The following is a 27,007-nucleotide window of genomic DNA, read 5'->3' as shown; positions in this document are numbered from 1 at the left end:
ATCCAACCGAAGACAAAAATTTAGGTCATTCCTCTGGGTGTGTGATTCCATGTCTGGTGGTGATTCCTTGAACCACATGATTGTGTTCATATCTTAGTTCTGGAAGAAGGTTCAGAAATGGGCTGGCTTTGGATTTAGAGGACCTCCTTATTAGCTGTGTGAAACTGGGAAGGTCCCCTAAGCTCCTTGGACCTTGGTTCCCTCTTTTGTAGTGTTAAGGGACTGGACAGGATAACCCCTAAGATTTCTTCTATCTTCAAAATTATGACCTTTTCACTGTCTGATTCCTCACCCCAAGTTGGAATCATTATAAAAAGTAGAATCTTTACTTTGCAGATAAGTCCCATTAACCCGAAAGATATAATCTCTTTGCATCTTGATATCTCAGCATCTTTTGAGACTGTTGACCCCCCTCTCCTACTGGATACTTTTCTCTTTACTGGGTTTTCATGACAACTCATTTCTCCTGTCAGACAGTTAGTAAGTATTTATTAAGTGCTTATTATGTGGTAGGCATTGTGATAAACTCTCTTCCTCTTTGCTACCTGATGACTCCTCCTTCTTTGTCTCCTTTGCTGATTTATCACCTGTGTTGTTGTTCAGTAGAGTCTGACTCTTTGTGATCCCATTTGGGGTTTCCTTGGCAAAGATACTGGAGGAGTTTGCCATTTCTTTCTCCAACTCATTGTACAGATTGGAGAATTGAGTCAAACAGGATTAAATGACTTGTGTGGGGTCATAGAACTAATAAATGCCCAAGGCGGGAGTTGAACCTGGGTCTTCCTGACTCCAGGTCTAGCACTCTCTTTACTTCACCACCTATCTGCCCCCTTGCACTAGAATGCCTAGAATGAACTTCTCCCTCATCCCCACCTCTTTAAATTCCTGGTTTCCTTTAAGACTTAACCCAAGGGCCACCTCTACTGGAAGCCTTTCTTGATCTCTTCAGTTGCTGGTGCCCTGAGTTCTGGAGATGCAAAATCAAAACAAAACATCTCTTTCCCTCAAAGAGTTCACATTCTTTTAAGGGAAAATGACAAATACAGTACATTTATAAGTAAATAAAAAATAATTTCAAGGGGGAGAACCCAGATCTAATATGAAGTGCAGTTTGTTAACAATGGAACATGGATTGCAGAGGACACAGTGGACGTGTAGAGAAGACGAGAAAGGGGACAATGGAGGGATGAGGCTGAGGATGTCAGGAATAGTGTGTAGGCAAGGTGTCTTCAGCCTAGGCAGCCTTAATCACAGAGTCTCTAAGTGGGGCTGTATGGCAGCAGATTATCAAGATGTTCACAGCTGCAAAGGTAAAGTTAATTTGACAACACCTTCAGAGAAAGAGGTAGAAAGGAAAGTCCTTTATGGAAGAGCAGATGTATTTCCAGTCCTTGGGGGCATCCCTCTACCTAACATTCAAAAGAGACCCTGAAGCCCTGGGGAACATGTTGGTTATGGGAAGACTGAGGTAAGATTGAGAAGATCAGTATAGTCCGAAGTTTCACGGCATTGCTGAGTAGATTATCTCAAGGGGGTCTCTGTTCCTGGACTGGTGGCTGTTATTGAGTGGGTGGTGTGGCAGGGAAGATATCCAGTCCCTGGCCCTGATGACCAACCATGGGGCATGACCAGTCTGGGACTCTCCATGCCTTACTTATTCCCTTCCCTCCCTCTTGTCCTCTGGTACTCAATCCCTACTGTCTTATTGAACAAAAAATCATTCCATTTCCATGTCTTTGTGTAGTGATTTTTTGGGGAAAAAATTATCTGGAAGTCAACCTTTCTGGTCAGGAACTTTTTTGAATTGAACTGGTACAATCTCTCCACCAAGTCTGTACTCAAAGCTTTTTCAACTTGATAGACTTTGTTAAGGGTTTTGCTTTGCTGGTACCATCTTTGAGAACCTCAAATCATCTCCATCCTGTGGTGAGGCATTAATGTAAGGCTTTAGTGGAGGGTGAGTCCTTAAAGGAGGTACAAGGTACAAATAGTGCAAAAGAGGCACAGATTCCTTTAAAGGAGGGGGAATAGAGATGGTTTTCTGGAGATGACATTTGAACTAGGCCACTTAGGATATTTAGACTTTTCCTGGCAGACACTAGAGAGAAAGAGGAAAGGTAAGAGTTAACTATTCATGGTAGAAGGAATAGCATGAGCAGAGAAACAAGAAGAAAGTCTGGAGTGAGTCTGGGGAATGGCAAATAGACCAGTTAGCTAGAATATAGAATATAAGCTCCTTGAGGGCAGGGATTATTTCATTTTGTCTTTGTATCCCCAACACCTAACACAGTGCCAGGCGTATGGTAGAAGCTTAATATATGCTTATTGACTAGTCGGTTGAATGGAGCATCCCTGACAGATGGCTTAAATATCTTTAAGAAAGGTTGTTGAATGGTGGAACACATCTAGAAATTCTGGAGCAAGAATTCCGGCAACCTCTCTTTTGACTCAGAGACAGGGGGAAAATCCCACTATAATATCATCTTCTCTGCTTATTCTTACTATTTATGTAAAATTGTATTTTAATCCATTTTTAAGTTTTCACAAGATGTTGATCCAACCAAAGAAAACTGACTTTCTCTGAAGCTAGGGCATCAAAACCCCAGTTATTCAGACACTTTTGTAGAATTAACATGGTAACCTTCTAAAGAACCGCTTCTCTCTACCCACCCCCCAAAACAGTGCTTTTAAAGAGCTCAAAACATAAAAGGTCAATGTCAAGCATGAAACCTGCTTGGTGATGGAGGATGTTGACCAGAGAATGACCACAAATGATCATGTCTCCTCCCTTGTTTGCTTATGTTTGTGGGGAGGGAACAATCATCCCTAAAATAGACCCAGTGACTCAGTCCTTAATGAGCAATTGAGGGACAGTGATATATGTTTCCAGATCAGGGCATTGTCCTCAAGAAGTACACAGTCCAACAGGGAGCATGACATTCATTTCAACCAACATTTATTAAGGACTTACTATATGCAAAGAAGGCACTGTGCTAGACTTAGCAAAAACAGTGACAAAAATGAAGTTGTCCCTTTCCTCAAGGAGACTATATTCTACTGATGGGATGCACAGTTAGGCAAATACACCAAAATGTAATCTAATACTAAATTAATTTAACACTAAAAGGACCAAACATGTCAATTAACACAAAAATTTGCTTGATCCTTGAAGGTATTCTTAAATTCTGGTCTTTCTATTAAGTAGCAAAGCTTGGATTTTTCTCCCAGGACATCTATTTCCCAAGCCAGTCCTCTTTATTCTATATTTCACCGGTAAAATGGAACCAGATTATACAGGGCCTTATATGCCTTGCTTAGGAGTTAAAAAATGTTTTGGTTTTGACATGATCAGAGCTGTGTTTTATGTGTCCTGGTATTTTTCAGACCCTAGTAAGTTTGGCAGCTGATGTCCCAGCCTCAGTTCCCTATGTGGTAAGCTTTACACATACCAGCTCCTGTTTCAAGTCGCTCCCATTTCCGCTTCTGGGCCAGAAGGGTCTCCGCATTTGAAGATTCCACTTCACAGTCAATTAGACCTGGCCAGGTAGAGACAAGTGGTAGCAACTTCAATGTTTCCACCTTTACTTGAGACAGTGAAGTTAATCTAACCAAAGAAAAAGATAGAATCCTCAAACATGGAACTGTTCTTCAACCAGGAACAGAAATGGGAGGGACACATTGTGGCAGGAGCAAGCTTGTGTAAGTAAGGTGTATTCCCCTTGCTTACTCTCACTTCCTGGTTGGAGATATTAAGTTCAAATACCATTTTTTAAAAAGCCCTGATTGTTTCTATTTATAGACATGGCCTAACTCCATGGTAGCTTCCTAGTGTACTACAGTAGGCAATACTGTAAGGAACCATCTCTTTCAGATGGCTGCCTAGTTTATTTTTAAAATGATGATCACCAAACTCCACTGTTACATGCTTATTATGACATAAGTGAAAATATCTATATACATTCAAATGAACTTATCAGGTTACCCTCTACTCAATAAATTTCAGTGGCTCTCCGTTTTGTATGGGAGCAAATATAAAATCTTCTGTTTGGCTTTTAAAGTTCTCGCTAACCTGCCCCCTTCTCCCCACCTCTAGTCTTTATCCTCCTACAGACTGATCCAGTGTCACTGGTCTCCTTGCTGTTTCTAACACATGATGGATACTTTATGGCCCACCTCTGCATTTTCTTTGGCCGTCCCCCATGCCTGGAATGCTCTCTCTCCTCAGCTCCAGCTCCTGGCTTCCTTCAAGTCTCAGCTAAAGTTCTACCTTTTGTAAGAAGCCTTTCCCAGTCCTCCTTAATCTAAAGAATCTCCAGTTTATCCTCTCTCTACCTTGTTTGTGCATAGTTGTTTGCATGTTGTCTTCCCTCATTACACTGTGAACAAACACAATCCTGTGAACTCCTTGAGAGCAGGGACTGGTTTTTGCTTAGTTTAGAACTTAGCATAATGCCTGGCATATTTGTTGAGTTGTTTTAGCCTTATCTGTCTTTGTGACCCCATTTTCTTTTCTTTTCTTTTTTTTTTTTTTTGGCAAAGATACTGGAGTGGTTTGCCTTTTCCTTCTCCAACTCATTTTACCAATGAGAAAATTGAGGCAAACAGGATTAAATGTATTGCTCAGGGTCACAAAGCTAGTAACTGTCTGAGGACAGATTTGAACTCTGGAAGACGAGTCTTCCTGACTCCAGGCCTGGTACTCTATCCATTGTACTACCTAGCTGCCTGCCTGGCACATAGTAGGTGCTTATTGCTTGTTGACTTGTTGCATTGACCTGAGATATCCCTTCCTATGTTTAAAGAATTGGCAGTTCAGCCGAGTACACCCATCAATATGTGCCCCAGTCTTCTGTAGTAGCTTTAGAGACTTCGAGCCTGTCACAAAAGTCACAGTCCCTGACTTGTAAAGCTGAAAACAAAAGACTTTGATTACTGGTGATTTTAACTCATATTTAATTTGTTAATTAAAGAAAAGTGTAAGATCTAACTACAGGTATGGGAGTGGGATTAGGAAGAAGACCCAGAAGGGAAGTGATGTTTAAGGGAAAGAATTCTTTTGGCTCTCAGTCACTGGAGAAAAGGGGATATCACAGGACCTTTGCTAGGCCTCAGATGTGATGATCTTTAGGTCACAGCAAAAGGAGGAAGGGGGTTGACGATCCTGTGAGAGGCTACCCTCTAGGCCTCGGCACACTTAGGTTATGGCAAGATCTCATCATTCCTTATTTGGTATTTGGTGGATACTTGGGTTGTGCCCTCTACATATCAACACTGCTCAATGATGCAGGTGATGACCAGCCGTTTCAGAGTGATCACTGCATCATAGATTTAGAGTTGGAAGGGACCTTAGAAGACGTCAGATGCAACCCTCATTTTTACAGATGTAGAAACTGAGTCTGGGAAAGGTTAAGTGACTCTGAACTTAGGTTATTGTGACTCCAAGCCTAGGTCTCTATTTTACTACCTAGCTATCTGCTCAGGTGCTCAGGTGATGCCATTAGTTTCCCATCTGTGGGTGGGTCATGGGCAGGGAGGTGTCAGGAATTGGCCAGAGAGACCTGACTGAGTAAAGCATGGACTATGAATTTCCAGTGTAGGACAGTACAGATATGAGGTACCAGTAAAGGGACAAGGTATATTTGCCAGGGGCGAGAAAGGAAGCATGTCTAGAGTAAAGTCATCCTGTCTGCTATAATCCTTATAAATCACACACCACACACATACGCCTTCCCCAACACATTTTTTTTAAACCTGCACATTTGCAAATTTTTTAGTGACAGTAAGAACTCAATTCATTATTCATGATTTGTCTCCTTTCAGAGTGAAAACCATCATCATCTTTGAAAAGAAATATATGGTACTAGAGAGTTAGATAGAAAACGCTTAAGGAGAAAGATTTGTTTGCTTGGTAAAATGTCAAAAATGATTAAGGATGAAGTAAATTATTTATAACAAGTTTTTTTTAAAAAAATGTGTGAATATGTTCTGATGATTCGATTATTTTGTACAAATTTTCTTCTTGAAACTTAAAAACACTGAAATGAAAATAAAGTAAAAATCAAACCCCTCCCCTCTTTATGTTCTTCATTAACAAGTATCTCTCCTCTTAACCTCTACATTACTTGTCACTTCCAAATGGTATGGAATTCTGTCTCTCCTTTATTCTAATTTTAAAAAATTAATGTTTGTTGATATAAATTTCTTTTATAACATCTCAATTTCCCTTTGTCAACTTCTTCCTAGGGCAGTAGGTGGCAAGTGGCTAGAGTGCTGAGCCTGAAGTCAAGAAGTCATCTTGCCTCAGACACTTACTCACTTTGTGTCCCTGGGCAAGTCACTTAACCTGGTTGATCTCAGTTTCCTCATATGTAAAATGAGCTGGAGAAGGAAATGGAAAGTCGCTCCAGTATCTTTGCCAAGAACACTCCCAAATAGAGTTGTGACGAGTTGGACATGACTGAACAACAGAAACTTCTTTCTCCCCTCCAAGAAAACTGTTGAATTCCAATTGCTTTTCAAATGGTACATTTTATGAATTGCTCTAAGCCATCTATAAATTTCACCCTTTGTATATCTATTCCTTGAATGCTTAGTCAGATATATTGTTTACTTAGCTACTCATTTTCCCCCATTGTGTAGAAATTCCACAGGAAACAGAGATCTGTTTCTGTAGTCAGAAATCTGGGTGTGTGTGTGTGTGTAAAGTTACACGTTCAGTCAGCCAACAAGTATTTATTAAGCACCTACTGTGTCCCAGGCGAAGTGCTCTGGATACAAAAAAAAAACCAGTCCCAGATAGATTTTAAGCTCCTTGAGGGCAGAGACTATCTTTTACCTCTTTTTGTAAACCCAGAAATGAGCACAGTGCAGTTGTTTGCTGTTCTTGTTATCATAGATGATGATGATACTGGAGTGGTTTTGCCATTGTCTTCTCCAACTCATTTTACAGATGAGGAACTGAGGCAAACAGGGCTAAGTGACTTTTCCAGGGTCACACATCCAGTAGGTGTCTGAGGTCGCATTTGAACTCAGGAAGATAAGTCTTTCTGATTTCAGGCCTGGCACTCTATCCACTGGACCTCCCAGGGTAAGTGGGAATAAATGTGTATTGATTAATTGTTCTCAAGGAGTTCAGTCTGATGGAATTGAATAACTTCATCCAAAGAAGCTATATGCAGGATAAATTGGAGGTAATTTATAGAAACAAGGTCCTAGAATTGAGAAGCATTGGGAGGGGCTTCCTACAGAAGGTTAGATTTTGGCTGGGACTTGAAGGGTATCAGAACATAGAGATGAGAAGGGAGAGCATTCTAGGCATATGGGACAGCCAGTGAAAATCTCTGGAGTTGGGAGATAGAGTATGTTGTTTCAGGAAATGAAAGGAGGTCAGTGTCACTGGATTGAAGAATGCATCTTGGGACGTAAGGTAGAAGAAAACTAGAAAATCAGGAAGGGGCTAGGTTATGAATGGCTTTAAAAGCCATAGGATTTTATATCTGATCCTGGAGGTAATAGGGAGCCACTAAAGTTTATTGAATAGGAGGAAGACCTAAGTGCATGGTCAGACTTGCACTTTAGGAAATCAGTTTGGAGCTGAATGAAGAATGGATGGAGTGGGGAGAGAACTGTGATAGGAAGACCAACCAGTAGGCTGCCCCAAAAGTTATGAGGTAATAAGGGCCTCTGCCAGGGTGGTGGCAGTGTTAGAAGATAGAAGGAGAGAAAAGCTACGATAGTAAAATTAGCAAGCTTTGGCAGATGAAATATGGGTATTGAGAGGTTGTGAGGAGTTGCTTATGACCTCTACGTTGTGAGTTTGAGTGACTTTAAAGATGGTCACTACAATAATAGGGAGTTAGGAAGACATATTCCTTATAGTGGTAACATTTTTATTTGTTTTAATTATTTTAGAACATGTTTTATTAGATGTTTTAAAGACAAAATGTGCTTTGTCTTTATGCCAGTCAATTGAGGGACTCCCTCTCATTGTAGGTATTCAATTACACATTGAATGGCCACTTGTGGCAGAGGTTCTTGGTTAGGTAAGGATAGGACTAGATGGCATCTGAGGACCCTTCTGATTCTGAGATTTTATGATGCAGTGACTCTGAATGTAAGTAAAAGGGAGATGTTTCTTTATCTCACTTCCCAGCCACCTCCCTAGGCTAGGACTGTGATCCATATCCCCTAAGCATCCAGGTGGTATAGTGGATAGAGTGTTGAACCCGAAGACAGGTAGACTTTGAGTTCCAATCATCCTCGGACACTAATTAGCTGGGCAAGTAACTTAACTTAATACTACTTACATCACCAAATTGTTGTGTGGATCAACTAAGATAATATTTATAAAATAGTGCTTCATAGTAGGTGCTTAATTAATGCTTATTTACTTCCTTCCTCTCTTTCCCTCCTACCCCCAGCACTAAGAGACTTTCTCCTTTCTTCTCCCACTCCCTTTGATTGAGCTGGTGGGAGAAGGGAGGAGGTGACTATAATAGTGGGTGCCAGCTCCACTCTCCAAAGGGCAGGAACTACCCCTGAACACAGCCATAATGAAACATAAGGACCTGCTCGGAAACAGCTTTCTAAAAACTGGAGTCTCCCTTTCAAAAGCAACATGATTAAAAATGAAAGTGGTCTGTTTTGAACTCTCTCAATGACTTCCATCAGCTTAGCGTTAAAAGATAATATTTCCCATTTTATGCCACTCAGAATTCCGCCTGAGATTAGACAGCTAAACTAGGTTGGTTTCTTTGATTAGTAAAATAGAATTCCTGCTCTGGTATTTACCCGATAGTTTGGCAGCCAACATCCAAAGCAGTTTCACCCACCCATAATTCTGATTCTGAATAAGACGCAGGAGTAAAAATGTGTTTCTCAATAAATACCACTGAAGTTGGTTAAACAGATCATCGATACAGAGCTAGGAGGGACCTCAGAGGCCACCAAGTTCCATACTCGTATTTTACACCTAAGACAGCTGAGGCCTAGGGGAGTTGTGTTCAAGGTCACTTAGATCAAAAATGTTAGACAAGAGTCCTCTCACTCCAAAATTAGTACAATTTCCACCATACTGTGCAAAAGAAGGGCAAGACACATTGGCTTACACCTCTGATCTTAAAATTAAAGGTCAGGTTAAATTAGAGAGCTTTCAGCCTCTGTTTTTCAGATCATCAAGGTAACTGAAAAAGTTGCTTAATCAAAGAAAGGAGAAAATTTCCTTTCAAAATGATTTAGCACTGGAAAATTCCAGGTAGTTAAGAGCAGATAAATATCTCTAATCATTAGGGCCACTCCTTGTGGACAAATGGTTCTTCTACCTCATTGTACTGTCTGTTGTACCTCTCCTCCTGATGCCTAAAGGAGTCAGGGCAAGTAAAGAATCAAGAGAAAGCTGAAAGGGGCAAGGGCCAGGAAGCCTGGTAAAAGCCTAGTAAAAGTTTCGAGAGGAAGCCTTCAACCATGATTTTGTGAGAATTGCAATTGAAGACAAGAGAGTCAGCTTCTGCATCTCAGATAGGGTTGGGAGGATTATTTCAGGGAGGGTAAGCAGCCAATCTCCTTCCTAAATAAGGAGAAATGTGTTTTGTCAAATGATTTCATGTTTCGATTGATCTTTCAGGAAGATTACAGGCAAACCACAGCATGACGTGGCTGCTTCTCTTATATTAACTTAAGAAAGTGGTAGTGTACTAAGCAAGCGTTCCATGTAATCTTTAGCCGGCACACACACGTTGTCAGGTTCAAACATGACATTTGAATTCCAAATGTCTGAGATAGTCCCTTAAACTGGCCAAGTACCCTACCTGCCAAGCCTGCCAGATAAATGCAAACTTATCTCACATCCTCCCTTCCCCCAGCAGAACATGATGTCCCAGCTCCAGCCTCACAGATGGATGCCTCCTCATTCCCCTCTTTCTGGAACGTTGATTACAGTTGCTAGAAGCATCTGCCTAATGTCTTTACCAAGTCCCCTTAGACTTCTCAGTTGGAAAACGTCAATTTCCCTCTCTCCACCCCTCCCACCCTGATCCTAAAATAAGCCTGTGTGGAAAGAGAACTCTCCCACTGAATGCTATCCATGCAGAGACAATGAAAACTTTGTGTGTTGGGCTGGGGAGATTTCAAGGGGAGGGGGAGGCCCTAAACTTCCAGGTGATTCCTGTACATACAGGTGCTTGCTTATTTCTTCCCAGAGTCAGTTTTGTATCAGCCAAGTTTCCACTCATAAACCAAAACATTCCCTTGAATGTATGTGAAAAAAAGTGCCCATTTCTGATCCATTGGCCTGTCCTGCTTTTATTCACTTAGGTCAACACCTAAGAAATATATAAGAAATAGAATTTAGTCACATTACCTCTATTCACTTAATTTTTTTTCCTACTCAACACACAGATCATTTTTTTCTATACTTACTGGCATTATTCAGAATGGGATAGTCTACATTACTATGTTATATCAATTAAGAAGCATTTGTTAAACATCTGTGTATACTATGGGTACAAAGACAAAAATGAAATAGTCATTGGCCTCAAGGAACTAACATTCCATGTGGGAAAAAACCCACATGTATACGTGTAAGTATATTCAAAATCTGTACAATGTAATTTCTGGAGGGAGGTGCCTGTAAGATGGTGAGGGTGTATGTGTAGGGGTGTAGAGTGGGAATAAAGGTTAGGAAAGGAATCATGAATTTTTGTAGACAATAATAATGATAAGTGTTTTGGGGATGGAAGATTGTGTCAAGACAGGTCAGATTGTATCAAATCTGACCTGGGCTTTGATTGAGGCAAGGAAATCATCTTACTTCCTGATTGGTTCACTATCCCACTCTCCATAGTAGCTGTTTCAAACCTTCTCATCTATCCCCAAGCCTCCCATGACATCCCCTTAATCCCATCCTCTCTACTAAGGACCTCACCTCTATTTCACCAAAAAAAATAGAAGTTATTCAATGTGAGGTCCTTCTTCACCCCTCTCCATGATCACTGATACCTTCTACTATATATTCCTTTATATGATCTAATCTTATCTGTGCTTGTTCTTTGCCACGGTCAATCCCTCTACATGAACCGTTGATCCCATTCTCTCCTGTTTTTTTTAATTTTGTCCCCACTATTATCCCTACTCCCTCTTTTATCTTCAGTCTCTTCTTAGCTGCTGGTTCCTTCTCTGCTGCCTATGAATATGCCTGTCTCCCCCTTCCTTAAACCCTCACTCAATCATTGGGGTTTTAACCACCAGTTATCATCTTGTATCTCTCCTCAGTTTTCTTTTAATTTTGAGAAAGTCAGCTATATTTAGCACCCCTGCTTCTTCCTTTATTGTCTTCTAGACCATCCACAATCTGGCTCCTGAACTCATCTCTCAACTTAAACTGCTGTCTCCCAAGTTAAGAGTAATGTCTTCACTGATAAATCTAATATTGCTTCTGCCTATCCTTATCTTTCGTATATTAGAAACCTTACTTGGTGCTGCTGATCGCTCTCTCCTGGATGTTTTCTCCTCACTAAGTTTCTATGACACCATTCTCTCCTGGGTCTCCTCCTATAGATCTGACCTGTACATCCACTAACTACTGGGTGTCCCACAAGCCTCTGTGCCAGGCCATCTTCCTGTTCCCCTCTATACATCTTACTTGGTGATCTTTTTCACTTCCCATAGTGTCAATCATCATGTATGCAGATGTTCAAATCTACATCTGCAATCTTAATCTCTCTCCTGAGCTCTAATCCTGAATCACCACAACACTTTTGAACTGAATATCCCATAACCATCTCAAACTCAATGCTGACAAAATAGAACTCGTTATCTTTCCTCTAAAACTTCTCTATTATGATTGATCTTAGTGCCCCAGGCTTGAAACCTCACTATCATCCCTGGGTCCTCATTCTCACTCACCCCATATATCCAATCCATTGCCAGAACTTGTCATTCTACTTTCAAAACGTCTCTCATATAGATCCCTTTCTCTCTATTCACTGGAGATATTGGAACTCAAGGGAGGACCCAGGTGAAATTGGATAGCATAAATTTACAGTGTACCTGGCCAGCAAAACTTTGTAATTTCCTATAATTTTACTAAGCAGAATCTGAGTAGGAATGAAGAAGGCAGGTAGAGGGTATTATCATTCAGGGTTGGGGTTTAGCAAGGTGTGATAAGTCATGGGACAAGGAATCAAGAGATTCAAGGACAGAGGAGAGGGCATGGTCACACTGGTTTTTTTATTGGATTAGGGTGAGAAGAGTCCAGAATAAGATGGAAGTAGTAGGAAATGTTAAGAAAGGATAAACTCGAGAGACATTTGAACAAAGAAATGAGAACATGTAGTAACAAAATAGATCATAGAGTATTGATACCCTGGTATGAAAAGGAGAGACTGAGGCCAAAGCTGTAAAAAGATAGGACAATAGTGGCACAACTTTTGAACTTTTCTTTTTTGTGTGTCTATCAAAATACTAGTATCTGCTCTATCAGAGCTCATCTGATCTAAGCTCTTCTGAGAATGGAAAATTGCTAGACATTTCTCTTACTTGTAAGATCCAATGAAACAATTTTTATTTAATAAATACCCTGAGCAGGCCACTACTATGTTTGGAGGATACAAAGACAAAAGAAAGGGGGGAAAAAGGCCCTCCCTTTAAGGAACTTTAACTGTACTGGCTTCCTTCAAATCTCAGCTAAAATTTCACCTTCCATGAGAAGTCTTTCTTGATCCCCCTTAATGTTAATGCCTTCCTTTTGTTGATTAGCTCCAATTTATCATGTCTTTACCTTGCTTATATACAATTGTTTTCCTGTCATCTCCCCATTAGGCTGCATGTTTCTTGATCGGGGTCTGTCCTTTCTTTGTATGCCTAGCACTTAGCACACTGGCACATAGTAGGTACTTAATAAATGCTTATTGTCTTGCTGCCTGATTACTGAGGGGATACAACACATGTTTAGATAGGTCCATATAAAATATAGAGAAAGTCATTTCAAGAGGCAGAGAGGACTAATTGGATGTGGGGCTGGGGGAGATGGGAGAGTTTAGGAAGGGCTCGTGCAGGTGATGGCTGTGCTGTGAAGGAAACAAGGTCTTCTAAGAGGTAGAGGTGAGAAAAGAAGGCATTTTCAAACCTAGGGTGACAGTCTGTGCAAACGTGGGAAGACAGGTGATGTAAAGTGAGCCACCTTAACTGAACTAGAGAGAATGTGATGTAGACTAATATAAGAGATGACTCAAAAGATAGCTGAGAACTGTGTTGTGGAAAATTTCAAAAGCCAGGCTGGGGATTTTGAATTTTTGGTAGAGACGATAGAAAAGAAGGAAACAAACATTTATTAAATGACTACTCTGTGCCAGGTCCTATTTATAAATTTTATAAATTATAAATTTTTATAAATTATCTCATTTGATTTGCATGACAATCTTGCGAGAGAAGTGCTATTGTTATCCTAATTTTATAGATGAGGAAACTGAAACAGACAGAGGTTAAGTGACTTGCCCAGGGTCACACAATCAGTAAGTGTCTGAGCTGGGGTTTGAACTGTCTTTCTGACTCCAGACCCAATGACACCTGGCTGCATTAGTGGGGAGCCACTAATGATTTTTAACTAGGGAGGTGTTGTGTGTTTTAGGAATATTGGTGTGGCAGCTCTGTGGAGGATGGATTGGAGGGAGAACAGACTGAAAGCAGGGGGACCACGTAGGAGGCTGTTGGAATATTCCAGGGGAGAGATAATGAGGGTTTGGACTAGGGTAGTAGCTATGTGAATGAAGAAAGGGAATGGAGTCAAAAGATTTTGAGTTAGAATTTATAAGATTGCAGCTGATTGGAAGAGAAATTGGGAGAAGAAATGCAAGCAGTACTGGATTTTATATTCTTGGGCTCAAACATCATTGCAGACAGTGACTGCAGCCACAAAATTAAAAGATGCTTTCTCTATAGATGGAAAGCTATGGCAAATACTAAAAAATAGACATCATCTTGCTGGCAAAGGTCTATACAGGCAAAACTATGATTTTTCCAGGAGCAATGTATGGATGGGAGAGTTGGACTATAAGGCCACAGAATCAAGGTGTTTGAATTGTGCTGCTGGAGAAGCAAGGAGATCTAAGTAATCAACACTTAAAAGAAATTCCTTCAGGCTATTCACTGGAAGGTCAAATACTGAATTTGAAACTCACATACTTTTTTTCATATAATGAGAAGACACAACCCACTGGAAAGACCCTGATGTTGGGAAAGACTGAAAGTAAAAGGAGAAGGATGGGTTGAGATGAGAGAATAAGATGGAGATAATGTGTCATGGAAGCAACGAACATGAGTTGGACAGACTTTGGGAGATAGCGGAGGATAGAAGATCCTGGTGTGCTATGGTCTATGGGGTCAAAGAGTCAGGACTGAAGAACTGAACAACACGATGACAATTGATTGGAAATGAGGGGTGAGTGAGAAGGAATAATGATAACAGCAATAGTAAACAGATCAATACCTTATGGAGTATTTTAAGGTTTACAAAACACTTTAACTCCAAGTTGAAAACTATCCACGATATTACCCATTTCTCATCAGAAAGAGTAGAAGACAACTTTAGGATTATGGACTTGGAGACTAGAAGGATGTTTGTGCCCTGAAAAGAATCAGAAAAGTTTGAAGGAAGGACAGGTTTGACTTTGGCCTTTCCTTTTTTGCTGAGTTCAGGGGACCAGATTTTCAAAATGAAATAGGGAAGCCAGTGGCATTACATTCTGGGAGGCCAGAAGAAATATTTTGTTATAAGTGGAAAAAAACCCAGAATGAATAAAAAAGCAAGAAATGTCTTCTTCTTTGTCTTAAGTTATTCCATATGAAATTATGTTAACCCAATTTGAAAATATTATATGCTTTTAAGTGGTGAATACTAGAAATAGAATCCATTTGGATCCAATTTATGATACTAATGCCATTGTGTTAAATGTTTTGAAAATGGCTTGCTCTAGGAAGCTGGTCTTTCAAATAGGACATTTGGAAAAAGACCTGGACTGGCTGGTATGAATTGACTGGAGTCATCGGTAGAAGTCGTTATTCTAGTCTCTCAGCCCCAAAGCAGCTCCAGGAATCGTTTTCTGCCTGCCTTCATTGCTCTGTAGGATGGATTGGGGATTACAACATTCTGCTTCCAGTCCTAACCTGTTCAATTGAGTGTTTTAGTGAGGGGTGGGAGTGTTTGTGGAGAGATCCCTCAGGGATTCTGCACACCTTGCTTCATTGTTTGGAAAAAAAAAATTTCCTAGCTGCTTTGATCTGGGCCTAGTTGTCACTGTGTGGGGTAATGGGAGTGTCTATGTGTGGCTTGTCTTTTCTAAAAAAATACCTTTTGGGTCAGGGGCTGGACATTATTATTGTTATTATAATAATAAATACATATATACAAGAAGAGTTGAATAAAGCATAGATTAGATATGATTCCCACCCACATCTAAATTAAAAACATTGAATTTGTAGCAAGGTATGACTATATGGTGGCAAGAATTCATATACAGACATACAGGTCTTGGGAAAAATCCAGTTAACAATTGTGCCCTTAAGAATGGGATAGTAATCAAACTCTCAAAGTGATTTTCCTAAAGCACATGTCTGACCATGGGAAAATACCTCTTCTCCTCCAGTTATTTGTCTTTTAGAACTATTTCGGTTTATGACCAGACAAGACAGAGAGCATCACAAAAGCTAAAATGTACAATTTTGATTACCTAAAATTAAAAAAAAGTTTTTGCACAAACAAAAGCAATGCAACTAAGATTAGAAAGACAACAGACAAATGGAAAAAAAAACTTTTCATCAAGTGTCTCTTATAAGGGTCTCATTTCCAATTTTTTAAAAATAAGAGTCATTCTCCAGTTAATAAATGGTCAAAGAATATGACCAGACAGTTTTTATGAAGGAGAGTCAAGCTATCAATAACATGAAAAAACGCTGTGAATCACTAATAATTAAAGAAATACAAATTAAAGTAACTCAGGTTTGACATTATATGATGAGTTGACATAGAGGGAAAATGACAAATGTTGAAGGAATTGGTAGGGAAAAGGGAAAATGAACTTTTGGAGGGGCTGTGAATTTATTTGGCACTATTGTAGAATGCCATCTCCCAAAAGTTACTAGTGTTGTATATCCTTTGACCCAATAATACCATTACAGGGCATAGAGGGAAATAAGCATTTCTGTAACAACTACTATGTGTCAAACACCATGCTAAGTGCCTTTACAAATAATATCTCATTTGTTATCTTCACAAGAGCTCTGAGAGGTAGATATTATTGTACCCATTTTACAGTTGAGGAAGCTGAGGCAGACAGAGGCTATGTGACTTGGTCAGGGACACATGACTAGTAACTGTCTGTGGCTGGATTTGAATTTAGGTCTTTCAAACTCTGGACACAACACTATATTTGTTACATCACCAGCAGCCTCTTTATACCCCCAAAGAGATCAAAGAAAGAACCTTTTATTACAAAAATATAAGAAACTGTTCTTTTCATGGTGGAAAAGAGATGATGAGAAGATGGATATGACCCAAGTTGGATTAATGCTGAAATTTTATTAGAAAGTGTAAGTCATGTGGTCATAGTCTTATAGTTGGAAGGGACCTTAGAAGGCCCAGCTAGTCCTACCCCTTTTTGATACAGATGAGGGTAATGAAACCCAAGGAATGTAAGTGACTTGCCAAGGTCACACAGGTAGGAAGTACCAGAGATGGGTTGGAACCCAGGTCTTCTGACTTGAGAAATGGTGCTCTTTCCACTGTTTAAGGGCAGCTGGATTCTTTCTCTCTCTAATGCTGTTGAATTTCTTTCTTTTCTTAGTCTGTGACTGTAACGGGAAGTCCAGGCAATGTATCTTCGATCAAGAGCTGCAAAGGAGGACTGGAAAGGGATTCCGTTGCCTCAACTGTAATGACAATACAGCTGGTGTACATTGTGAGAGGTGCAAGGATGGATTTTACCACCAGAGAGACAGAGACCGCTGCTTGCCTTGCAATTGCAACCCCAAAGGTATGGACTGTGTGATTTGGGCTTCTTTTTAAGTACAATCCCACTTCCAATGCTACCCTTCCTTTCCATTTCCCAATACCTTTCCCACCCTTCCCTAACTACTCCTTTTGTTTGTGCAAAAACTTTGAAATGTTATATAATCAAAATTTCCTGTTTTATCTTTTGTGATTCTCTCCATCCCTTGTATGGCCATGGATTCTTCCCCTTCCTGTTGTTTAGGTGTAGTGATATTCCTGTTATCAATGTTCCAGACCCTGGATTTATAATTTATCTTTCATTTATGCTATATGTCTTGAATGTACATTTTTTGCATGTTCTTTCCTCTTAGAATATGTGTTCCTTGAGAGGAGGGCCCATGGTTTTTTTTCCTTTTTTTGTATCCTTACAGCTCAGCACAGTGCCTGGCACTTAGTAAGCACTCAGTAAATTCTTATTCACTGACTGATTGGCTACTTCTATCCTAAACATTGTCAGTGTTGACTTCAGAGGGACTACCATCAGGGCAGCTAAGGTGGTGTGGTGAATGGAGTGCTGAGCTTGCAGTCAGGAAGACTCTTATTCCTGAGTTCAAATCTAGTCTTGGACACATACGAGACGCTGAGTTAGTCACATAACCTTTTCTGTCTCAGTTTCCCCATCTGTAAAAATAAGCAAACTACTCCAGTATCTTTGCCAAGAAAACCCCAAATGGTCTCACCAAGAGCCAAACTCAACTGAAATGACTGAACAACTACTTTAGGGAAGCTGCTTTCCTTGACCTTGATTCCTTTGACAAGGGAATTTGCCCTTTGAGAATGACTGTAGCATTCCTTAGTCATTGTCTCAGTCATGGCTCCATCTTTCTTGACACCTCTTCTTCCCCCACTTTGCTTTGGGATGTACCTGTCATTCAGCCTCAGGTGCAACAGTAGTCAGCAGTAGCAATGATTGAATCTGACCCAGTAGAAAGGATCAGAGTCTGTTGCTTGAAAGAATTTGAAAATGACAACATTCTGGCTGTAGAGTCATATATTAAGTGCACTATACTAGTGGATGTGCTGTACCATAAGAAGTAATCTTGTGGAAGGAGTGATGCTTTCAGTGTCAGATGATTAAGGTTTCAATGCCAATCTGCTACTACCTCTGTAACCTGGGGTGGTCTGGGCCTTTGGTCCCTCCTTTGTAAAATGAGAGGGTCACACCCTTAGACTCCTTTTTGGTTCCAGATGTATGATCCTGTCATTTGTGAAAACTCAAGCTGCCCAGTGAAGATGTGAACCAGGACCCTTAGAGTCTCTCCCTGGACTGCAGCCGTGATGTAGTTTACATTCAGATTTCCCCAATTTGGAGGTTTAAAAGCAGCACTCAGACTCATATGGCCTCAGTGAGCCTTCTGATGGAGAAAGCAAAACCAGGTGATCCCACTTAAAGAAGCATTTAACCTCCACCTCCTGGAAGAGCCCACATCCCTTGAGGCTATACTGCAGCACTGTGAATCATAGGAGTTGGGTCATCTGAATAAAGCATCAGTGTGAATGTAATTAGAAATTTAATTGGCTCAGCTGGAGTGTTTGGCTACCTGACAAGCTCAGTATTCATGGAAGAAATGAGTACAGTGTGGCCCAACTGTGTGACAATGGTATTGGTTTTTACCATTGTCTTTCATTTTTTCATTGTGTGTGTCCTCTTTTTCTTCCCTCCCCCTTTTACCCCCCAAGGAAAAATAAGACTGACTTTTTAAAAAAGATATGTTGGAGGTGGGACGGTGAGGTGTGATTATTCTTTGGTATTCGTGAAAGATTTTAGGCAGATCAGGCAGTAGCCAAGTATATGGGATAGAGTTCTCAAGGCTTCAGGAAGCCCTGGGTGCAAATCCTCCCTCAGATACTTACTGTGTGACTCTGTGAAAGACCCTGAGCACCGACTGGACTCAACGATCTCCAAGTTCTTATCCAGCTGTAAATCTACGACCCCTTTACTCCTCCGTGAAGTTCCACTCCTGTAATTAATTCATCATGGCAGGGAGCTAACCTTCACTTCTTCAAGGCTATAATTGTTGAACGCAGGCTCTGGCAGGGCCAATGGAGCTGGAAGTATAAACCCAGGGGCAGACTGGGGGGGAGGGGTCTGTTTTCAGAAAGGCTGGTCACCAGGGGATGACATTTTTTGGCTCAAGTAAGTCATAAAACTACCTAGCAAGGCAAGGAGGTTTTGTAACCTTTGCTGGAAAAAGGAGTACCTACCTTGAAGGGATTCCAAATCTTTTTAAAAAAGAAATACACTTATATTGATATCGTTTTCTAAAATAATCTTCTTCTTTCTTTGTAACCCTTGCCATCACAGAGAGACATCCCTTGTAACAAAGGGATAGAGATTAGACCTTTATTTCCCAACCCATCTTAATTCTTGTGCCTTCTCAATGTTCATTATTTCCTATTAACTTTGTATAAATTTGTTTGCATGGTCTCTCCCCCTTTAGATTGTGAGCTCTTTGGGGACAGGGACTGTCTCATCTCTTCTTGTATCCTCAATACTCAGCACTGTGCCTGGCACATAGTAAACGATGAGGAACTTTCCTCTGACGATACAACTTGGTACTTTCTCTTCAACTTATAGTCTTAGAGATTTGCCTACAACTTTTGTTGTGGAGTTCTTTTCAGTCATGTCTGACTCTTCACAAGCCCACATGGGGTTTTGTTGGTAGAGATACTGGAGTGCTTTGCCATTTCCTTCTCCAGTTCATTTTACAATGAGGAAACTGAGGCAAATAGGGTTCAGTGACTTGCCCAGGGTCACACAGCTCAGTAGTGTCAGGTTGGATTTGAACTCATAAAGATGAGTCTTCCTGATTCCCAGTCCAGTGCTCTATCCACTGTGCAGCCTAGCTTCCCTTTGTTTACAGCACTGAGACATTAAATGATTCATTGTCCAGGGTCATACAATCAGTATATGTCAGAGATAGAATTTGAATCCAGCTGTTCCTGGCTTTGAGGGCAGCTGTCTGTCCGCTATGCAGTTCGTACAGCCTCTATTTCATAACAAAAAACAAAAAAGAAGACAGAAAAGTTCAACGTTATATATAGTGTCCTACACCTTTAGTCTCCTGCCTCTGAAAAAAAAATAAAAGGGGGTGGGGAAGAGCCTTCTCATTTCTCTTCTTTAGAAATAGCAGATCTTCAGAAGCATTAAATAAAGAGGTCAAGGGTATTACAGGATTGATTGGAGGCAGGGGAAAACCGGATGCGGGACAGCCATTAAGGTGGCTAGAATAATCTTTCTCAGGCACAGGTCAGACCCTTGCTTTCACATTGTCCATTAAATTCTCCTGTGACTGGAAAGAGTTAATAATTGGCTTCTATTAGAAAGGAGAAGCTGGTTATATCCTTCTTCATATTTAATATTAGACTGTATAGAGATTGTAACTGGACCTCTGATCTCAGTATAGAGAACTGTCAGGGGAGAAAACTCCCTTTACCAAGGCAGGTCAATACATTCTCTGCAACTTCTGGTCTTTCAGAGTGCCCTGGAGTACTAAGAGGTTAACAAACTTGCCCAAAGTCACATAATATGTGTCAGAGATGGGGTCTGAATGTAGTTTTTCCCGACTTTGAGGTCAGCTGTCTATCCACTATATCACACTGCCTCTGTCAGACTGGATACATAAGAAAAATATATTCTTCAGAACTGTTTTCCTGTTGGTTTCCTAATGCAGGATTTCCCAACTTCATTTGATGTAGAAAACTTTAGATGTTGGAAAGTATTGACAGAATTCATAAATTCTGGGCTGGAGTGGGGATGGGGAGAGGTGAAGAGGATTTTTTTTCATATCCCAAATATGCTACACAAAGTAAGAATTTTTTGACAAATAATTTCACATGGAATATTTTAGAGATTAAAATATTATTAGCGTCATTACTTTCTCAGAGAATACCTATTTGTGCTACATAGAACATCAGAGCTTTACACAACACAGTTCGGGAAATGTTGCCCAAATGGATTCCCAGTGCATTTCTAAGTTCCCTGTGTGCCTTGATGGATGATTATAGTACTTATAATAATCGTTACAGACAACACTTGATTACTCTTGAATACTTTTGGAGTTTTAATAGGGGGTTAACTATCTTTTTTGCAATGTAAATTAACCAAATATTTCCTCCCACTTTTCTTGTGCACCCCTACAGGCTCTCTCAGCTCACAGTGTGATAACCATGGACGGTGCAGCTGTAAGTCTGGTGTGATGGGAGACAGATGTGACCAGTGCCAGCCAGGATTCCACACTCTCACTGAATCCGGATGCACCCGAAACAGACAACCAAAGTAAGTATCTCCTAAGATGACCCAGGTAGAGTCCTCAAAGGAATCTTCAGAAACTCTGTGGGATAGAGATAGAGATAGGGAGGGTAACCTGACCTGAAATTTCATCATTCTGGGGAACTCCAAGGTAAGGAAACGCCCTCTGTCAATGCAGGTTGGCCATTTCTCTGCATTTCACAGTGTTAGAGAGATTACCAGAATCCTAAACTGTTAAGTGATCTGCCCAGGGGCCGGCAAGGAGTAAGAGTTACAAGAGTTAGTTGAATCTGAGGCTTCCCAGTTTAGAGGCCTGTTCTCAATCCCTTGAATCACCCTGTCTTTCTCAGAGGCTCTATAGTCAGTCCCTCAGAATCCATGGTTCCTTTACAGCTTCCTTGATTCCTCTCTCATCTCTGTTACTAAGATAAATGTCTACTCTTGGGCCCCATCCAGTAAGCACCTATCTCTCCGGGTTGTTGTGAGAATCATATAAGAACTTTGCAAAGACCTTAGCGCAGTGCCTGGCACGCAGTTGGTGCTTAATAAAAGCTTATTCCCTTCCCCTGTTCGTCATTCCATATCCTCTCCAACAGCCAAAGATGAACAGCTCACATTTGCACAGCACTCTTTACAAAGTTCTTTCATAATCACAATCTGTCATGGTACCTTGCATTTAATGTATTGTTTTAAAGTTTGCAAAGCACTTTACAAGTATTACCTCATTTAATTTTCACAACAACCTGGGGTGGTAGGTTCTATTATGATCTCCATTTTACAGATGAGGAAAGTAAGGCAGACAGAGTTCAAGTGACTTTCCCTTTGTCACACAGCTAGTAAATGACCTTCCCAACCCCTACTTCATCTCATTGTATCACCACCTAGCTACCATAATAGTCCTATGATAAAGAGAATGAAGCATTCCTTTCTAGATGAACTGAAGCAGTACAAGAGGTTAAGTGAATTGCCCAGGGACTGATGGTATATGAAGGAATGAGATTCAGCTCTATCTAAATTTAGCATTCTCTCCACAATACCTCCTACCTCACAAATGACAAGATGAAGCTTAACTCTTAATTACACACTTAGGAGTTAATAAATGGATGGATGCCTGCAGATGAGGGAAAGAAAAGAAGAAGGGTAAAGAGAGGAAGATATAAACTTTTCCCTAACCCTCAAACATCTTATTTTGAACTGGGACCTCCCTGATAGGTGCAGGACAAGGGAGAGGGGCATTATGGGTGACTCAGAAAACTCCAAGAATAAGTGACTTTTTTTTTTCAGACAAACCAAGGTCTGATCTTTCTTTACCACAATATTCTACCATTAAAAAGATGTGCAAAGGACAGGACTTTTACAACGCAGATGAGGTTAGGGGTTTGGCAAAAGATGAGCTCAGTGATGGTTTTCCACCTCCTTTTACCACTTTTACCACTGTCTCCTCCACACCCAACCCTAGAAAAGTGATGACTAAATACCCACGTGCTGAAAACGCCCTCTAAAGGTAGCCCAGACTTGCCAATATCTACTGTTCTTAGAGGGAAACCCTTGTCATACATATTCAAACCACAGGAAAACCTTTAATGTGGCTTCCAGAGCCTGGCTCAAACTGTTTCAGGACCAGAAGACCCTTGTTCTTATGTTGAACTTTTATTTAAGTGGTCTTTAAGATATGGGAATGTTTCGAGTTTTGGCTGAAGCCACATTTCTATACTCCTGATATATTCTTGGACTGGTCTTCTGATATGAGTCCAGGGTCTTCACCTCTTACAGGCATTGGGGGACTCAGGAAAATGTGTAGTGGCTTGGGAATGAGATGGTGGTAACTATATCTTGTCATCAACCTCACAGAAACACTGGTGATTTCTCAAGGGTTGTTCTAGTAACGTACCACTTCAAATAGAGTTTGACATCCTTAGCTCCCAGAATCCCTTTGGATTCCTAAGGGTTCAAATTTGGACCAGATCAATTCGAGAAGGATTTTTTGATAGATTCCTGTTTAGTTAAGCCTCTAAACCTCAGGACCACTCTTCCTTAAGATAATAGCCCCAAATAGTAACAACAGAGTTGGGTCTTGTTATTTATCCTTTATAGGAATCTCTTGACAAATGCTCCCTAAACAGTTCTTTTTTTTTCTAGAACTGTCCAACCAACCTAACTGTGGGGCTCTGGGAAAATAATCGCTTCTACCTGAAAAGTTGTATATTGATTATTTATCAAGTAGAATAGACCAAAAGGAGAATGGTATACCTTGGTGGGGGATGGGGGGTGGTTCCCCTTCACTGAAAGGTCTTCAGGCAGGGACTGGCTGACCACTTGTCAGGTATATTATAATGGAGACAGCTAGGTGGTGCACAGGGCACCAGACCTGAAGTCAGGATTCAAATTCCTGAATTCAAATCTGGCCTCGGACACTTACTAGTCATGTGATGGAAAGTAATTTAACATATCTCAGTCTCATCTTTTTTCTTTTTTCAGCGAGACAGTCAGGGTTAAGTGACTTGCCACACTTGCAGTGTCAAATGTCTGAGGTCGGATTTGAACTCAGGTCCTCCTTACTCCAGTGCCCACCCAGCGTTCTATCCACTGTGCCACCTAGCTTCCCCTTCAGTCTCATCTCACCAATGAGAATAATAATAGGGTTGTTTTGAAGATTAAATGATCTAAAAGCGCTACTATTGTTATTATCAATAATAGCAGTTATTAATAATGGCCATTCTCTTGGACTAGGTGATTGGTTAAACTAGGTGACCTCCGATATCCCACCCGTCCTTCAGATTCTTTGACCCTGTGATTTTGAATAATGGTACATTGTTGTTGTTAATAATTTTCAGGGTAAATAGAGTATCCTAAGTATCTACCAAGATGAGTCATTTTACAGAATCATGTGCTTTTTTGTGAAAAGACAATAAAAGTTGATAACATATCATTACTATCAATCCATTTAAACATTTACTAAAGACTAACTGGGTTGAATTATTTGTCCTTGGCCAGTATCACTGAGTGGTTCAATCAGCAAATTGAATGAAGACATGCTTATCACTATTGCAGATGGCACAAGTCTGGGAAGTTTTGCTAACATGGGATGGCAAAATGCACCCTAGGACTAAAGCCAATAAAATGAAATTGAATAGGAATAAAAGTAAAATCTTGTGCTTGAGCTGAAATAATCAGCCTTATGACTACAAGATGTCAGTGGCATGTCTAGATGGCAGTTTGTATGGGAAAAGTCTCAGGGTTTTAGTTCATTGATATATGACAACTAAAAAGTAAATGAAATCTTGGGCTGTATTCAGTGTCCAGAAGGAGTGGAGCGGTAGTCCTGCTGTACTCTGCCGTGGTCAGCTCTTGCTTGGAAAGGCAAGATAGTGTAGTAGAGAGAGCCCTGGATTTGAGGTCAGTTGATTTAGGTTCGAATCTTGGCTCTGCTACTTTCTGCCTGTGGGACCTCGGGCAAGTCATTTAACCCCTGTTAATTTCACTGTCCTCCTTGGTAGAATGAATGGGTTGGACCAGATTATCTCTAAGGGCCCTTCCAGTTTCAAACTGATGAACCTATGATCCTTTCTGAGCTGGACTTCACAGGAATGGGTTCCCTAGGGATCTCTGCAGGATAAACAATCCCAGATCCATTCTCCCCAAGGCTTTTAAGGTATTCAAGAAAGGAGAACATTAGGAATTCCAGAGCATCTCAGAGCCCCCAAAGTCTCAAGAAAGATTTATTCCCCCACCTTGCCTGCCTTCAATTTGTAATTACTTTAGTTCTGGAATTTTGTTGTTGTTGAATTGTGGCAAAGACACTAGAGTGGTTTGCCATTTCCCTCTCCAGGTCATTTTACAGATGAGGAAACTGAGGGAAACAGGGTTTGGTGACTTGCCTGGGGTCACATAGCTAGTGTCTGAAGCTGAATCTGAACCTGTCTTCCTGACTGCAGGCCTGGCCAGGTCTCCTAGAGGAGGTGGAACTTTAAGCAAAGATGGCCTTGCTTATGGTGATTTTATGTATATAACTGCTGTGGATTTATTAATCAACACTTAACCTTTTCTTTTCCAGAAATTCCAAATGTGACTGTGATCCAGCAGGCAGCACAGGGAGCTGTGACTCAGGTCGATGTATCTGCAAAGCTTCAGTCACTGGAGAACGCTGTGATAGGTCTGTGTTTGTGCACTGAGTCTGTTGAATTAGCATTAAGGTCCCTTTGGTGATGAGCAAGAGAATCAGTCTTCTCTGGGATGAAATGAAGGTGGCAAACATTGAGAGCTCTCCTGTACCTTCTGGCAAAGTTCCCATCTAAACCCTTGAACCTTATCTGGCTCTTAAATCAACCTTGGGCAGGGTCTTTGATCTTCAAGGGTCTTTTAACTGAGACCTCCCCACTTATTTTGAGAATGGGTCTCCTTATCTCACCAAGGCTTGAAGTGCAGTGACCACTCATGGGCCCAATCCCAGTGCTGATTGGCATTCAGGTTCTGACCTGGGCCAGTTTACTCCTCCTTAGGCAGCCTGATGGCCCTCTGCTCCTTGGAACTCACCATATTGGTGATGAATTTAGTGGGGACTCTGGGATGCATTAGCTTTTCTGCAGCTCAGAGCTCCTGAGTTCAAGATTCATCAGCCTTACCCTTCCCCAGTGCGGAGATTAGAGGTGAGCATAGTGCCACCCAGCCAGACCATTTATTTAACCTTCTTCATTTCTAAAGCTTCCCCTCCATTTCTGTCTTTCCCCTTCCAAGTACTTCAATAGAATGTGAACCCATGAGACCATAGGCTATATTTATTACTTGTAAAGGAGTAACTTGGTTACACATGTTAGGAAAATTCCTATAGAGGGATTTCATCATATATGGCCATAGATGTGTCTGCTATGTACAGAAAAGGAACTGGCCGAAGATGACACTGGGGTATGCATATGTGTTCATGGGGTTGTATTGGTATATTACTAAAACAATGCTACTTGTACACACACACACACAGAGGGAGAGACAGGAGATGGGGGGGGAAATAGGGAGAGAGAGAGAGAGAGGGAGGGAGGGAGAGAGGGAGGGAAGGAGAGAAAGAGAGGAGGAGAGAGAAAGAGAGAGAGAGAGAGAGAGAGAGAGAGAGAGAGAGAGAGAGAGAGAGAGAAGAGAAAACGTGTATAAACATGAACTAGAGAAAGCTGTCAGAGCCTCATGGGAGCCAAGCCATGCTAGGGCAGGTGGAGCAACGTGGTGGGATCCACCCTAAGTTTGCTATTGCAGGACACTCCTCAGGTACAAATTGTGCTTTGGTTTAACACTACTCCCTTCCCTGGGATTATTAGAAGAGAAATCTGGAGTTGGTACCAGAGGAAAAGACTTCCCTTCTTCTCCCCTCATTTTCTTAAAAGTAAAAACCTTTCTTTGGCATCCATCCAATCACTTGTACCCAAGGTAAAGGAAACTCTTAGTGAATTCCTAGCCTGCATTTTTAAGGATTCTTTATTGCTGAGCTAAGAGCAAGGAGAAAAGCAATTTCTGCTTTATTATAGCAAAAAAAATCCATCCATCCTTCCTTCCTCCTTCCCTCCCTCCCTCCCTTCCTCCCTTCCTTCCTTCCTTCCTTCCTTCCTTCCTTCCTTCCTTCCTTCCTTCCTTCCTTCCTTCCTTCCTTCCTTCCTTCCTTCCTTCCCCATTCATTAATTCCTAACATATGTGGGGCTTGTGCTTTGATTACAAAAGTAATCTCCTCTCAG

General features: G+C 40.9%; 1 protein-coding gene across 1 annotated transcript in view; it reads left to right on the top strand.

The window, feature by feature from the left end:
- Window positions 1-27,007, top strand: part of LAMC2 (laminin subunit gamma 2) — a 72,963-nt gene that overhangs the window by 8,234 nt on the left and 37,722 nt on the right. The window contains exons 2-4 of the mRNA XM_072648434.1: window positions 16,836-17,024; window positions 21,185-21,320; window positions 25,348-25,446. Of these exons, the coding sequence (XP_072504535.1) occupies window positions 16,836-17,024; window positions 21,185-21,320; window positions 25,348-25,446 (424 nt within the window). The remainder of the gene's footprint in view (window positions 1-16,835; window positions 17,025-21,184; window positions 21,321-25,347; window positions 25,447-27,007) is intronic.

The sequence above is a fragment of the Notamacropus eugenii genome, chromosome 2, assembly GCF_028372415.1.
Source record: "Notamacropus eugenii isolate mMacEug1 chromosome 2, mMacEug1.pri_v2, whole genome shotgun sequence".
NCBI lineage: Eukaryota > Metazoa > Chordata > Mammalia > Diprotodontia > Macropodidae > Notamacropus > Notamacropus eugenii.
This window is presented reverse-complemented; position numbering and strand designations above follow the sequence as displayed.